The 17,435-nt window shown below is 36.9% G+C and overlaps 1 protein-coding gene across 1 annotated transcript in view; it reads right to left on the bottom strand.

Annotated features, from left to right (window-relative positions):
* The window catches only part of ADAMTS19 (ADAM metallopeptidase with thrombospondin type 1 motif 19), a 574,573-nt gene that overhangs the window by 361,309 nt on the left and 195,829 nt on the right, over positions 1-17,435 (bottom strand). Inside the window, exon 8 of the mRNA XM_053701647.1 lies at positions 12,282-12,387. Coding sequence (XP_053557622.1) covers positions 12,282-12,387 — 106 coding nt within the window. The remainder of the gene's footprint in view (positions 1-12,281; positions 12,388-17,435) is intronic.

Genomic DNA, 17,435 nt, shown 5'->3' with positions numbered 1-17,435 from the left:
ATTTAATAGCTATTGTACCTGATTAAAATAAATACAAAGTTACCTGTAAAATAAATATTAATCCTAAAATAGCTATAATATAATTATAATTTATATTGTAGCTATATTAGGATTTATTTTACTGGTAAGTATTTAGCTTTAAATAGGAATAATTTATTTAATAAGAGTTAATTCATTTCGTTAGATTTAAATTATATTTAACTTAGGGGGGTGTTAGTGTTAGGGTTAGACTTAGCTTTAGGGGTTAATACATTTATTAGAATAGCGGTGAGCTCCGGTCGGCAGATTAGGGGTTAATAATTGAAGTTAGGTGTCGGCGATGTTAGGGAGGGCAGATTAGGGGTTAATACTATTTATTATAGGGTTAGTGAGGCGGATTAGGGGTTAATAACTTTATTATAGTAGCGCTCAGGTCCGGTCGGCAGATTAGGGGTTAATAAGTGTAGGCAGGTGGAGGCGACGTTGAGGGGGCAGATTAGGGGTTAATAAATATAATATAGGGGTCGGCGGTGTTAGGGGCAGCAGATTAGGGGTACATAAGGATAACGTAGGTGGCGGCGCTTTGCGGTCGGCAGATTAGGGGTTAATAAGTGTAGGTAGGTCGAGGCGACGTTGTGGGGGGCAGGTTAGGGGTTAATAAATATAATACAGGGGTCGGTGGTGTTAGGGGCAGCAGATTAGGGGTACATAAGGATAACGTAGTTGGCGGTCGGCAGATTAGGGGTTAAAAAAAATTATTCGAGTGTCGGCGATGTGGGGGGACCTTGGTTTAGGGGTACATAGGTAGTTTATGGGTGTTAGTGTACTTTAGAGTACAGTAGTTAAGAGCTTTATGAACCGGCGTTAGCCCAGAAAGCTCTTAACTACTGACTTTTTTCCTGCGGCTGGAGTTTTGTCGTTAGATGTCTAACGCTCACTTCAGAAACGACTCTAAATACCGGAGTTAGAAAGATCCCATTGAAAAGATAGGATACGCAATTTACGTAAGGGGATCTGCGGTATGGAAAAGTCGCGGCTGAAAAGTGAGCGTTAGACCCTATTTTGAGTGACTCCAAATACCGGCGGTAGCCTAAAACCAGCGTTAGGAGCCTCTAATGCTGGTTTTCACGGCTAACGCCAAACTCCAAATCTAGGTGTAAGTTTAATGAACAAAAACGTTTTTTTACTTGCATTTTTCTGCAAACAGTTATCTGCATTGTTAGCATGTTAGATAATACTGGGTCTGCACCTATTCAATGCATTTCAATCTCGAGTGATTAATAGGCAGTTAGACACCCTCACCTCAATCAGCTGGACAGGAAGATAATAGGGAAGTGGCTGCTAGATCTTGTTGCTCGATAGCTAAGGTCTGTTCTGTATACACTGATTAATTTCAGTCTGCTAAGTTGCATAACTTTGCTGCAACACAAGCGGACAGCTCCACCTACTGGCTTTTTTAATTAGTGCACTGCTTTTCAATGATTTCAATAGCAGTAACATGACTGAAAAAAAGGTTGTTATTCTTAAACGGCGCAAATTGAACCGGTGTACACTGAGGGCCACCTGTACTTGTCTGATGCATATTATATTGTAGCATATGTTTATTTAAATGTATAAACTACTTGGCTTTGCTATTTATATACACTATATAACAATGGTGTATAATTATATGTTATAGAACATCTGGTTTCTGTGCCCATTATAATCACACACATTCTTTCATTATGAAAACCACATAACATAAAAAGGCCACTAATGATTTGAACTGATAAATATTTTTGTCATGATAGGATCTTTAATTAGTCAGAGTTATGGGACTGTGTTAAGGCTACAGTGACAAAAAACAGAATTTATGCTTACCTGATAAATTACTTTCTCCAACGGTGTGTCCGGTCCACGGCGTCATCCTTACTTGTGGGATATTCTCTTCCCCAACAGGAAATGGCAAAGAGTCCCAGCAAAGCTGGTCACATGATCCCTCCTAGGCTCCGCCCACCCCAGTCATTCGACCGACGGACAGGAGGAAATATATATAGGAGAAACCATATGATACCGTGGTGACTGTAGTTAGAGAAAATAATTCATCAGACCTGATTAAAAAACCAGGGCGGGCCGTGGACCGGACACACCGTTGGAGAAAGTAATTTATCAGGTAAGCATAAATTCTGTTTTCTCCAACATTGGTGTGTCCGGTCCACGGCGTCATCCTTTCTTGTGGGAACCAATACCAAAGCTTTAGGACACGGATGAAGGGAGGGAGCAAATCAGGTCACCTAAATGGAAGGCACCACGGCTTGCAAAACCTTTCTCCCAAAAATAGCCTCCGAAGAAGCAAAAGTATCAAATTTGTAAAATTTGGCAAAAGTGTGCAGTGAAGACCAAGTCGCTGCCTTACATATCTGGTCAACAGAAGCCTCGTTCTTGAAGGCCCATGTGGAAGCCACAGCCCTAGTGGAGTGAGCTGTGATTCTTTCAGGAGGCTGCCGTCCGGCAGTCTCATAAGCCAATCGGATAATGCTTTTAAGCCAAAAGGAAAGAGAGGTAGAAGTCGCTTTTTGACCTCTCCTTTTACCAGAATAAACAACAAACAAGGAAGATGTTTGTCTGAAATCTTTAGTAGCCTCTAAATAGAATTTTAGAGCACGGACTACGTCCAAATTGTGTAACAAACGTTCCTTCTTTGAAACTGGATTCGGACACAAAGAAGGTACAACTATCTCCTGGTTAATATTTTTGTTGGAAACAACTTTCGGAAGAAAACCAGGCTTAGTACGCAAAACCACCTTATCTGCATGGAACACCAGATAGGGCGGAGAACACTGCAGAGCAGATAACTCTGAAACTCTTCTAGCAGAAGAAATTGCAACCAAAAACAAAACTTTCCAAGATAATAACTTAATATCTACGGAATGTAAGGGTTCAAATGGAACCCCTTGAAGAACTGAAAGAACTAGATTTAGACTCCAGGGAGGAGTCAAAGGTCTGTAAACAGGCTTGATCCTAACCAGAGCCTGAACAAATGCTTGAACATCTGGCACAGCTGCCAGTCTTTTGTGAAGTAAAACAGATAAAGCAGAGATCTGTCCCTTCAGAGAACTTGCAGATAATCCTTTCTCCAAACCTTCTTGTAGAAAGGATAGAATCTTAGGAATTTTTATCTTGTTCCATGGGAATCCTTTAGATTCACACCAACAGATATATTTTTTCCATATTTTATGGTAAATTTTTCTAGTTACAGGCTTTCTAGCCTGAATCAGAGTATCTATTACAGAATCTGAAAACCCACGCTTTGATAAAATCAAGCGTTCAATCTCCAAGCCATCAGTTGGAGGGAAACCAGATTCGGATGTTCGAATGGACCCTGAACAAGAAGGTCCTGTCTCAAAGGTAGCTTCCATGGTGGAGCCGATGACATATTCACCAGGTCTGCATACCAAGTCCTGCGTGGCCACGCAGGAGCTATCAAGATCACCGAGGCCCTCTCCTGATTGATCCTGGCTACCAGCCTGGGGATGAGAGGAAACGGTGGGAATACATAAGCTAGGTTGAAGGTCCAAGGTGCTACTAGTGCATCTACTAGGGTCGCCTTGGGATCCCTGGATCTAGACCCGTAGCAAGGAACCTTGAAGTTCTGACGAGATGCCATCAGATCCATGTCTGGAATGCCCCATAATTGAGTTATTTGGGCAAAGATTTCCGGATGGAGTTCCCACTCCCCCGGATGGAATGTCTGACGACTCAGAAAATCCGCTTCCCAATTTTCCACTCCTGGGATGTGGATTGCAGACAAGTGGCAGGAGTGATCCTCCGCCCATTGAATTATCTTGGTCACTTCTTTCATCGCCAGGGAAGTCCTTGTTCCCCCCTGATGATTGATATATGCAACGGTCGTCATGTTGTCTGACTGAAACCTTATGAATTTAGCCTTTGCTAGTTGAGGCCAAGCTCTGAGAGCACTGAATACCGCTCTCAGTTCCAGAATGTTTATCAGGAGAAGAGACTCTTCCCGAGACCATAGACCCTGAGCTTTCAGGGATTCCCAGACCGTGCCCCAGCCCACTAGGCTGGCGTCAGTCGTGAAAATGACCCACTCTGGTCTGCGGAAGCTCATTCCCTGTGACAGATTGTCCAGGGTCAGCCACCAACTGAGTGAATCTCTGGTCTTTTGATCTACTTGAATCGTCGGAGACAAGTCTGTATAATCCCCATTCCACTGTCTGAGCATGCACAGTTGTAATGGTCTTAGATGAATTTGTGCAAAAGGAACTATGTCCATTGTTGCAACCATCAATCCTATTACTTCCATGCACTGCGCTATGGAAGGACGAGGAACAGAATGAAGTACTTGACAAGAGCTTAGAAGTTTTGATTTTCTGACCTCTGTCAGAAAAATCCTCATTTCTAAGGAATCTATTATTGTTCCCAAGAAGGGAACTCTTGTTGATGGGGACAGAGAACTTTTTTCTTTGTTCACCTTCCATCCGTGAGATCTGAGAAAGGCTAGGACGATGTCCGTATGAGCCTTTGCTTTTGACAGGGACGACGCTTGAATCAGGATGTCGTCCAAGTAAGGTACTACTGCAATGCCCCTTGGTCTTAGAACCGCTAGAAGGGACCCTAGTACCTTTGTGAAAATCCTTGGAGCAGTGGCTAATCCAAATGGAAGTGCCACAAACTGGTAATGCTTGTCCATAAAAGCGAACCTTAGGAACTGATGATGTTCCTTGTGGATAGGAATATGTAGGTACGCATCCTTTAAATCCACGGTAGTCATAAATTGATTTTCCTGGATAGTAGGTAGGATCGTTCGAATAGTTTCCATTTTGAATGATGGTACCCTGAGAAATTTGTTTAGGATCTTTAGATCCAAAATTGGTCTGAATGTTCCCTCTTTTTTGGGAACTATGAACAGATTGGAATAAAATCCCATTCCTTGTTCTCTTATTGGAACTGGATGTATCACTCCCATCTTTAACAGGTCTTCTACACAATGTAAGAATGCCTGTCTCTTTATTTGGTTTGAAGATAATTGAGACCTGTGGAACCTTCCCCTTGGGGGTAGTTCCTTGAATTCCAGGAGATAACCTTGAGAAACTATTTCTAGCGCCCAAGGATCCTGAACATCTCTTGCCCAAGCCTGAGCAAAGAGAGAAAGTCTGCCCCCCACTAGATCCGGTCCCGGATCGGGGGCTATCCCTTCATGCTGTTTTGGTAGCAGTGGTAGGCTTCTTGGCCTGCTTACCCTTGTTCCAGCCTTGCATTGGTTTCCAGGCTGGTTTGGGTTGTGAAGTATTACCCTCTTGCATAGAGGATACAGAATTAGAGACTGGTCCGTTTCTGCGAAAGGGACGAAAATTAGGCTTATTATTAGCCTTAAAAGACCTATCCTGTGGGAGGGCGTGGCCCTTTCCCCCAGTGATGTCTGAAATAATCTCTTTCAAATCAGGTCCAAATAATGTTTTACCTTTGAAAGGAATGTTAAGCAATTTTGTCTTGGAAGACACATCCGCTGACCAAGACTTTAGCCAAAGCACTCTGCGCGCCACGACAGCAAACCCTGAATTTTTCGCCGCTAATCTAGCTAATTGCAAAGCGGCATCTAAAACAAAAGAGTTAGCCAATTTAAGTGCTTGAACTCTGTCCATAACCTCCTCATACGAAGATTCTTTACTGAGCGATTTTTCTAGTTCCTCGAACCAGAAACACGCTGCCGTAGTGACAGGAACAATGCATGAAATTGGTTGTAGAAGGTAACCTTGCTGTAAAAAAAATCTTTTTAAGCAAACCCTCTAATTTCTTATACATAGGATCTTTGAAAGCACAACTATCTTCAATAGGAATAGTAGTGCGTTTGTTTAGAGTAGAAACCGCCCCCTCGACCTTGGGGACTGTCTGCCATAAGTCCTTTCTGGGGTTGACTATAGGAAATAATTTCTTAAATATAGGGGGGTGAACAAAAGGTATGCCGGACCTTTCCCACTCTTTATTTACTATGTCCGCCACCCGCTTGGGTATAGGAAAAGCGTCGGGGGGCACCGGAACCTCTAGGAACTTGTCCATCTTACATAATTTCTCTGGAATGACCAAATTGTCACAATCATCCAGAGTAGATAACACCTCCTTAAGCAGTGCGCGGAGATGTTCTAATTTAAATTTAAATGTCACAACATCAGGTTCAGCTTGATGAGAAATTTTTTCCTGAATCTGAAATTTCTCCATCAGACAAAACCTCCCTCATGGCCCCTTGAGATTGGTGTGAGGGTATGTCAGAACAGTTATCATCAGCGTCCTCTTGCTCTTCAGTGTTTAAAACAGAGCAATCGCGCTTTCTCTGATAAGTAGGCATTTTGGATAAAAGATTTGCTATGGAGTTATCCATTACAGCCGTTAATTGTTGCATGGTAATAAGTATTGGCGCACTAGATGTACTAGGGGCCTCCTGTGTGGGCATAACTGGTGTAGACACAGTAGGGGATGATGTAGTATCATGTTTACTCCCCTCATTTGAGGAATCATCTTGGGCAATATCATTATCTGTTGCATTACTGTCCTTACTTTGTTTGGACACTATGGCACGATTATCACATAAATTTAAATGGGGAGACACATTGGCTTTCATACATATAGAACATAGCTTATCTGATGGTACAGACATGTTAAACAGGCTTAAACTTGTCAACAAAGCACAAAAAACGTTTTAAAATAAAACCGTTACTGTCACTTTAAATTTCAAACTGAAAACACTTTATTACTGAATATGTGAAAAAGTATGAAGGAATTGTTCAAAATTCACCAAAATTTCACCACAGTGTCTTAAAGCATTAAAAGTATTGCACACCAAATTTCAGAGCTTTAACCCTTAAATTAACGGAACCGGAGCCGTTTTTACATTTAACCCCTATACAGTCCCAGAATGAGGCTCTGTTTATAACTAGAAAGGCCCCCATCTGAAAAAGGTGTCCAACACAGTGCCTGCCGTTTTTCTAAACGTTCCCCAAGATTATAATACCAATAATTAGTTAGAATCTGCATAATATGCCTAGTAAAGCAATTGTTTTAGCCCAGAAAAATGTCTACCAGTTTTTAAGCCCTTTTTGAAGCCCTTTATTCTTTTATGTTTAACTAAGAAAATGGCTTACCGGTCCCCATGAGGGGAAATGACAGCCTTCCAGCATTACATGGTCTTGTTAGAAATATGGCTAGTCATACCTTAAGCAGAAAAGACTGCTAACTGTTTCCCCCAACTGAAGTTACTTCATCTCAACAGTCCTGTGTGGAAACAGCAATCGATTTTAGTTACTGTCTGCTAAAATCATCTTCCTCTTACAAACAGAAATCTTCATCCTTTTCTGTTTCAGAGTAAATAGTACATACCAGCACTATTTTAAAATAACAAACACTTGATAGAAGAATAAAACTACATTTAAACACCAAAAAACTCTTAACCATCTCCGTGGAGATGTTGCCTGTGCAACAGCAAAGAGAATGACTGGGGTGGGCGGAGCCTAGGAGGGATTATGTGACCAGCTTTGCTGGGACTCTTTGCCATTTCCTGTTGGGGAAGAGAATATCCCACAAGTAAGGATGACGCCGTGGACCGGACACACCAATGTTGGAGAAAGGAAGCATTTAAGGAGATCACATGGACAATGAAGGCAGATGTTATAGGTGACTTCTAGTATACATCAATGAACATCAAGCAATCAATAGCTGTATATTAAATGTATAATAAAATACACTTTTCATAAGCACACTAAGGTTTCATGATTCAGATAAAGCACACAATTTAAAAAAACAACAACTTTTCAGTTACTTCCATTATCAAAATGTGCACATTCTTTTTTATATACACACTTTCAAAGACTTCAGCTCCTACTGAGCATGTGCAAAAGCACGCAGTATATACATATATTTAATTTGTCATTGGCTGATGGTTCTCACATCATACAGGGAGAGGGAAAATTGGATTAAGTTTGAAATTTGACAGAAAATATTCTTCTCTTCCTTTCAAATTCAAAGTGCTATTGCATTGTATTTTTATTGTACATTTGTCAATTATTAAATTCTACACTATTTAGTGATCCTTTGTCAACAAAATATAAAGGATTTGCTATTGAACAGCAGTTTAGAATAAAACCCTTGAAATACCCTTTGAATATGCCTTGTCTTGCTGGAGCTAAATGTAAAAAAAAAAAACTCTTGCACTGACCTAATTGCAGTGAAAAAGTTAAATACTGATTTTCCAGTATATGTATTCATTTCTAAGGAACTGGACCTATTAAGCATTTACGTATTGCTGCAATTGTAGAGTATCCCCTTAAGAATTCTCAGAAGGAGAATCTGAATACTGCAATCAATGTGATATATATATACAGGTAGCCCTCAGTTTACGCCAGGGTTAGGTTCCAGAAGGAATGGTTGTAAATCGAAACCATTGTAAATTGAAACCCAGTTTACAATGTAAGTCAATGGGAAGTGAGGGAGATAGGTTCCAGGCCCCTCTCAAAATTGTCATAAGTAACACCTAATACATTATTTTTAAAGCTTTCAAATTAAGACTTTAAATGCTAAACAACATTATAAACCTAATAAAATAATCACACAACACAGAATATATAATTAAACTAAGTTAAATGAACAAAAACATTTGCTACACAGCATTATAAACCTAATAAAATAATCACACAACACACACTTTACTTTCATTTTTCTGCAAACAGTTCTTTCTATGCATTCCAATCCGGACTGATTTTTAGACAGGACGCTCTTGTTCCTTTGAAATCTGCTCTATAGCTCAGGTCTGGTTAAACTGATTAATTTCAGCTTGCTTGGCTTTGCTGCAACACAAGCGGACAGCTACACCTACTGTCTATTTTAATAAATGCACTGCTTCTCAATGCTTTTCAATAGCAGTCACATGACTGGAAAAAAAAGGTTGTTATTCTGAAATGGTGTAAATTGAACCGTTGTAAAACGAGGGCCACCTGTATATATATTCACTAAAAATATTTATCATTGTATTTCTTCTGTGAGCAAACATTTAAAATACTGAGTTAATAAATTTAAAATTATGTTTTAAAAACCATTTGTTTAAAGGGGGGAGGGGATTTTTCCCTGTGGACATCATATTTCTACCAATTATTAACTTTAATCATATACAAAAGGAAAGCTACATTTGTTCACTCATTCTTAATTTTAAAGGTGTTGGTGATTGTGATACTTTTATTTTTGGAAAAAAGCTACATATCCTATGCTTCAGGTGTCTATAGATCTCATTGATAATGCATACCTGCCCTCAAGAGAACTCCTGCTAATCCTAAAGTGGCCAGGAGCATGCTAAATCCATTGTATTCAGCTCTGTAAAAACGATATAAACTAAAAGGCTCTTGGACACATATTCAAGTAGAGATAAAATGCATTATAGTAATATGTAAAATAAAACATGTCAAATTACACAGTGAAATATTAGAGATACACATACTTGTGATTTCTCCAAACCCAATACTCTTCCATTTAAGCTGTCATGTTTTGATCTTCTAATCATTTTTTGGATATTATTACTGTTATCATTAACTAGCTTCATACTACCGAGAAAGAAGAAACATTTTGTTTGATTTATTGCTTCCTGCAAATATCCTAAATCATAGTTTCCTCTATTACCCATTAACTATAATTTTCACATATTAAACAAATCATTTATGTATCACTTTTAAAGGATTTATATTCCTTAGGCACGTCTAAAATATTCCTCCTCTACTCTTTTCTAAAGTACAAAATCTGTGTAATTACTTGCCTTTACTTGCCAGGCGTATAATAACAATCTGAGGGTATACTGCTAATGAAATTTAAGGAGGGGGAGAACTCCCTAAAGCCACCTCTTTTTAAAGTGTCTTTTAAAGTACTTCAAAAATCATTATTTTATATAATATATATATATATATATATATATATATATATATATATATAAATGAAGCCGAGAGTCATTATATTTTAAGGCATAGGAAAAATGTTGTGTCTGTAAGATACTTAAAGGACCACTCAATGCAGCGGAATTACACAATCAACAAGTACAACATAAAAAGACAATACAATAAGCAGCATATTTTATTCTTACAAATTTATTTTTTCTCCCATTTTCCAGCCCCCTGTATCATGTGGCAGACATCAGCCAATCATGGACTAGTATACATATACCGTGTGAGCTTGTTCACAAGTAGGATCTTGTTCTCCAGAAAGTGTGAATATAAAAAGATAGTGCAACATTTGATAATGGAAGTAAATTGGAAAGTGTCTTAAAACTGCATGGTCTATCTGAATCATAAACGTTTATTTTGACTTTAGTGTCCCTTTAAAATGAGAATCAATGGCAAAATTTAAGATAGAATAACAGCATTTTTGGACATTAAGATAAGTATTAAATGAAGTATATGAATGAAGAAACCAATGATTAAAGCTGAAATCATTAGTGTAAGAAATTACCTATAGTTATAGGTTTCAGGAGTTTTGCTGGATAGAAAGAGCCATGATAGAACGGTCCCTTCAATTGCTGTGGTCTCTTGTGTGGGAAAGGTTATTTTTGGGTCATTTGGGTGTAGGAAAATTATTTGCAAGAAAAAACAAAGTGTCAGGGGACTCTAAGGGGGAATTACTTTCAATGGAGGTTCCACATATATTTTCAAGGGGAGGGGGGATATGCCCTAAACAAAATAATATCAGAGTCTACAGGTGTAGTAGGAGAGAATAGCTTGTATACATCATCACCAGGTCATTTTAAAACATTTGTTCTCCTTTCCCCTGGTCAGAAACCCATGGCTGTAAGGGATGTTTAATCTGAGTACCTGTAATAAATGTGCTATAATGTCTAGAGAGAAACTCAGATTCATAGAACTGAACCCTTTTATTTGGGTTGTTGGTAACCACTGAGCCCCCCCCCCCCCCTTGGATATATATAAGGAATTTGCTAAGAGTTTTAAACAAGTTTATGATTTTTATCATTTATTTATGAACATATTTCTTCCTCACTATAATAGCAGTCATATGTCAGCTCTTTACTGGTAACCCGTGAAATTAGAACATCTAAAATTGATATCTCAAGACCCAAAGGAAGTAGTACTGATCAAGTGGTGTAGCTTTTTTTAAGACTACCTGCTGTGTTGTTAAAGAGCTACCAAAAAGGATTGATTTTAACTCTAATTTTTATTTGCCAGTAGCCTGGCAACAATACAAGTGTACAACTAATTTGCAAAGTACAACTTATGTAAAATACAGAAAGACAGATTAGATAGCAGAGAAGTGTCTATTTGTCACTGCAATATATCTGACATATTTATATACTTTCCAACATAATCCCACAAAAAAAAAACTGGGACAGGAGCATGGTTTGTGGTCTGGACTGCAGAATTTTGGCAACCTGAATGCAGGATTTGGCCAATTCATTGGGGCTATGGAGAAGCAGCAGGGCAGTCTGGAACAGAAATCACTGGTACAATATATTTTCTTAAAGCCAGGAAATTACAGAGAGGAGAAGGGACTTCAAGCCAGAAGTACCAGTTGAAAGTGCCCCACATTATTTTGGCTTCATAAATCCCAGAGTAAATGTTAAGTTAGTGTTATTTTAATTTACTAACAGTTTTACTACTGAATTGACAATTGATCTATAGTGCTTTTATTGCACCATATTGTGCCTGCCAGGGTAGTATACAGGTCTGCTACACATATTAGAGCTGATCATAGCTCTTAGAATAGTCAGTACACTTTTGGCACAGGATATAATTTGTTGTTTTTGGACTGTACTATACTATTGTGTGTTTTCTGTTTTATATTTTTTACATGTTATTGAAACGAGGAGTATTATAAATATCCAGAACACATAGTGATATAAATATCCTTTATTTTAAGCACTTTTTTCACATTTAGGGCCTTATGATCTAAAGCGCCTTCCTCTTTGGTAAGATTATCTAAGAATGTTTGCCAGAACTGTGAGGGCCCTCAAATATTTTAGAAAGACAAAGTTAACACTGAGAGATTTGTATCTAGCTGTGCAGAGTTCTGGGTGTAAAGGTGAGATACCTTCATTACAGTATAATGCTAAAAAAAAATAAAAAAAAAATTGAAAGATTTCACGCCGGTGAGTTTTTGATCATTAGGCCCTCAAAATAAAAAAACAATGTAATAATATCTTTGGCGTTTTAAGATTACTTTTATATTTCCTTTTATTTAAGTCTCTCTATTACACTATCAATTTAAACAAAACATCTATAAAAGTAGAGATGTGATTTTAACTCTATTTTAAGTATACTCACTTGTGACCCATTTCATGAGCAATAGTAAATGCAAGATTCAGACCGTTGTCTTCTGCAATAATACATTTTCTTTTCTCGCTACACATTCCATTCAAATATGCTATACCTGGAAAAAAAATATTATTGAATTATTACTGGTATTTATTCATATAATATTATCAATGAATCTACAACACAAATGAAAACAAAAAAATTCACTACAGCTATTTTTACTGAACAATTCAAGAAAAACAAATTCACTTCTAGCAACTATAAATTCAGAGACAGCTTCCCCAAGGTATATATTACAAACTCAGCATCGCATTAATGTGTAAAAAATAGTTTGAGATAAATAACTTTTTCACATAGCAAGCTCAAAAATAATTTCTAGAGAATGATATATATCCAAATCTACTTATTTTAATCTTAAGTAATACATAATCGGAATTCCATCACCAAAAAGAAACAAAATCAAGTTGGTTATCTTCCAAAGATTATTTTAAAAAAAAGTTGCAAGACTTGGAATTGATTCCAAAACCACATTATTGACTCAGGAAAATTAGCTAATACATTCACTCAACATACTAATTCATCTTCTACTTTTATAATGAATTCCATACACTCCTTGACAATTTGATGGTTATATTATCTCAACGTCTGGATATTAAGATGTTGCCTTTTTCCTTATATATCTTATAGGCAGTTAAAGATACTTGTATTGCAAAATATACTCATATTGCAAATAACCATTTCACATTTGCATATTGCAGATATAATATAGGATGCTGCTTTCAGTAGCAACGAAAACTGTATTGGTTTCAAAAAGTAGAATAAGAGATCAGGTATATGTGGCCCTTTGGTTAGTGGACCAGTGATTATTTTAAGAAAAAAATCTTTATTCATATACCAAAAATATTAATTCATATAACAAAACCGTTACAATGTCTTATGACTGGTGTGACTAAGAGGCCTATTCATCAAAGCGTCAACTATGTTGCATTCGCGGGCATCAAAACGCTCGCCAAACATTGCGGCCGCGGATCTGAATATGATCTTCTTATTTATAAAAAAAGCCGTCAAAAACACGCGAGTCAAGTACGGTGCAAAGAGCATCGGACTGGTGTTAACTAACAGTCATCGATGTTGAGGCTATTCAGGCTTTTCCCAACTTTATTTATACCATTTCAATACTGTCCATGAAAAAGCACATTTCTCTTTAGCACATTATTGTATATAGTGTAAATGTATTCTTTTTCTGAGCAGGACTAATTGCAAATATAGCAAGTAGCGACATATTTGGTGCAAAGTAGAGAGTGAATTATTAGAATTCTTTTTAAGATTGAACATACATATTTTAGCATGTATATACACACACACACACATATATATATATATATATATATATATATATATATATATATATATATATATATATATATGTGTGTGTTTTTGTGTGCTATGTCAGAAATCTTTTGCAAACATATTTACATGTCCCGAAGTTCCTTTTTTTGTTCTAAACAATGTTTTCTGTCATATCTCTGTGTTTATTTATACCACTATATGTATATACAGGTAGCCCTCATTTTACGCCGGGGTTAGGTTCCAGAAGGAATGGTTGTAAATCGAAACCGTTGTAAATTGAAACCCAGTTTATAATGTAAGTCAATGGGAAGTGAGGGAGTTAGGTTCCAGGCCCCTCTCAAAATTGACATAAGTAACACCTAATACATTATTTTTAAAGCTTTGAAATGAAGACTTTAAATGCTAAACAGCATTATAAACCAAATAATATAGATTGTATCATCATCAAACTAAGTTTAATAAACAAAAACATTTGCTAAACCGCACCTAATAAAATTATCACACAAACACAGACTGTATCATCATCAATCTAAATTTAATGAACAAAAACAAAATAATCACACAACAGACTGTATCATCATCAAACTAAGTTTAATGAAGAAAAACGTTTTTTTACTTGCCTTTTTCTGCAGCTAAGGGAATTGGCTGCTAGATCTTGTTCCTTTGAAAGCTGATCCATTAATCACGTCTGGCTTGCTTTTCTTTGCATGTGTTTGCTGCAACACAAGCGGACAGCTCCAACTACTGGCTATTTTAATGTATGCATGTGCTAATGCATTCAATAGCAGTCAATGCTTTTCAAAAGCAGTCACATAACTGGGGAAAAAGGGCATTATTCTAAAACGGCGCAAATTGAACCATCCTAAACCGAGGGCCACCTGTATTGTAAATGTATTATTATTCTGAGCAGGAATAATTTGAAATATAACATATAATCAGAGTTTCATATGTATTTATTTGAAATCTATGGCTATTTTAAAGGGATAGGAAAGTGAAAATTGAAGTTGCACTAGTGGGATCTAGCTGCTAATTGGTGCCTGCACACATTTGTCTCTTGTGATTGGCCAAATAGATGTGTTCAGCTAGCTGCCAGTAGTGCAATGTTGTTCCTTCAGCAAAGGATAACAAGAGAATGAAGCAAATTTGATAATAGAAGTAAATTGGAAAGTTGTTTAAAAGTGTATGTTCTATCCAAATTTTGAAATAATATTTTGGGGTCTCTTGTCCCTTTAAGAGCTGGGCCAGTTTTTTTCTCGGCACCTGTCTAACCCCTCCTGATTGCTGATCTATTTTTAAAAACCACCCCTTCACAGGTGTTATAAAATGGCCTGGCATTAAAGACGACATTTCTTACTGAAAAAGAAATTCAAGAGAAGGAAGAAATACACTGAACATATCATGACTGTAAAGAGGTGAATTTAATTTCTGCTGTATCTGAATCATGACAGTTTAAAGTTAGGTGGGCTATCCATCTGAGCTATCAGATTAAGATTTTATTGAAAAAACATCAATTCGAATTTTAAAATCCTTGTCTAAAATATTACACTGCATGTCCTAATGTCAGCATCAATGTTTATCATTAATACCCAACTACATACTTTCAAAGTATAATACACAATGTAACAAATGACACTTACAAGTTCGGATGAGTGATCAATGACAGAAGTATTGAGCAATTTGATTTGTTAGTGATAGTTTATAATGTATATTTGAATCAGATTGGCTGATGTCAAAAATCATGTGATTATGCATATTCCAATCAAAAGTGGTGGAAAAATAAACTAGTGTGTGGGTTATTTAGGAGTTTGCATCATAATTGGTGCGAAAAGTGTTGAGTCAAATATGGCGCGAAGTGGAGAGTGGGACTTGTATTACATGGCTTAAACATGATGCACATAGATTTTTAAAAAAAATAAAAAGGAAGTTAGCTACATTATGTTGTGTATTTATTTAATTTTTATCTCTATATCTATTAGTGCAACAAGTTTGGGGCAAAACTTTGCACCAAATATGTAGAAATAATATTGTCCCCTTGGTTTGTAATGAAAGACAAATTTGTAACATAATCCATAAGTAGTAATGTATTTTTCATTTTTATCCCTATATCTACTAGTGCACCAAATGTGGAGCAATAATATTGTTTGATTTTTGAAGGGTATACATATTTAATAGTTTGTAATTGACTTTTATTAGGTGATATGCTTCATTGTCTTGCAGCATCGAACATAAGATTTCAGTCTTTTCCGACTTCCATTGAGTTCTATGGCATCCGCGACCTCAAGGGTGGTGGAATGAAAACTAGGTACGCTGCGTTGGAAAAGACGCGAGCATAACTGCTGAATTTTTGATAACTTTGTAAGAGCTTTAAATAATGTCGAATAGGAAGGCTAATGAACACAATTCAGCTTGAATTCCACAGGTTTTCAACTCGCATTGATCTGCATCGGATTGAGATCGTGGGATCGTATGTTACCTCACAAATTTCATTTGACTATCTTGACGCTTTGATAATTATGGCGGATCAATCTCGCGACAATTACGACGCGGAATTCCAGCGTATTTTCAGTTGAGGCTTTGATAAATAGGCCTCTATATGTGAGAGTAAATTTGTGTGACGGAGTAAGCAGGGAGAAAGAGTGATGCTTAATGGATACAAGAGATGGAGAGGGGGAATGCAGACATAAAGCCAATGAGAATTAAAATACTGAACTAAAAATGTAAGATATGGCTGGTTACCAAACACTGGCCTCGAATACAAGATTAGCACTAACTGCGCTCAAGGTAAATCGATAGTGCTCCTATGTTAGCACAGGTATTACAAAGTTGAAAGTAAAACTTTAGCAAGCAAGCAAAATACTCAGGTGTGCTAACATTTGGAAGTCGGATATTGCAACCACGCTAACTCCCTCTCACCATAAACTTCTAATGGGTGCGATAAAAAGCCTTTTCTTTTTTTTTTTCTGTGTGCTAACCTAAAGGTACGCTAGGCCAACTGCGCTAAAGCTGAAGGTGTGTTAGGAATGCTTTAAATACCTGAGAGAAAAAATATTATTTTTATTTTTTAAATATATATATATTGTAAAATATCTATACCTATATATTGATAGACAAATAGAGTATATATATATATATATATATATATATATATATATATATGTATATAAATATATATATATATACACACACACATATATATATATATATATATATATATTTATAGATATATATTTAAAGTAAAAATAAAATACTATTCTAAGTGAAGAACATAGAAATCTCAAGTTTCAAGATATTGCATGATTCACAGTGTTTATGTGTATATATATATATATATATATATATATATATATATACAGGGAGTGCAGAATTATTAGGCAAATTAGTATTTTGACCACATCATCCTATTTATGCATGTTGTCTTACTCCAAGCTGTATAGGCTCGAAAGCCTACTACCAATTAAGCATATTAGGTGATGTGCATCTCTGTAATGAGAAGGGGTGGTGTGGTCTAATGACATTAACACCCTATATCAGGTGTGCATAATTATTAGGCAACTTCCTTTCTTTTGGCAAAATGGGTCAAAAGAAGGACTTGACAGGCTCAGAAAAGTCAAAAATAGTGAGATATCTTGCAGAGGGATGTAGCACTCTTAAAATTGCAAAGCTTCTGAAGCGTGATCATCGAACAATCAAGCGTTTCATTCAAAATAGTCAACAGGGTCGCAAGAAGCGTGTGGAAAAACCAATAACTGCCCATGAACTGAGAAAAGTCAAGCGTGCAGCTGCCAAGATGCCACTTGCCACCAGTTTGGCCAT

The sequence above is a fragment of the Bombina bombina genome, chromosome 2, assembly GCF_027579735.1.
Source record: "Bombina bombina isolate aBomBom1 chromosome 2, aBomBom1.pri, whole genome shotgun sequence".
Classification (NCBI taxonomy): Eukaryota; Metazoa; Chordata; class Amphibia; order Anura; family Bombinatoridae; genus Bombina; species Bombina bombina.
Note: the sequence above shows the minus strand (reverse complement) of the source record. Positions and strands in the feature narration are given on the sequence as shown.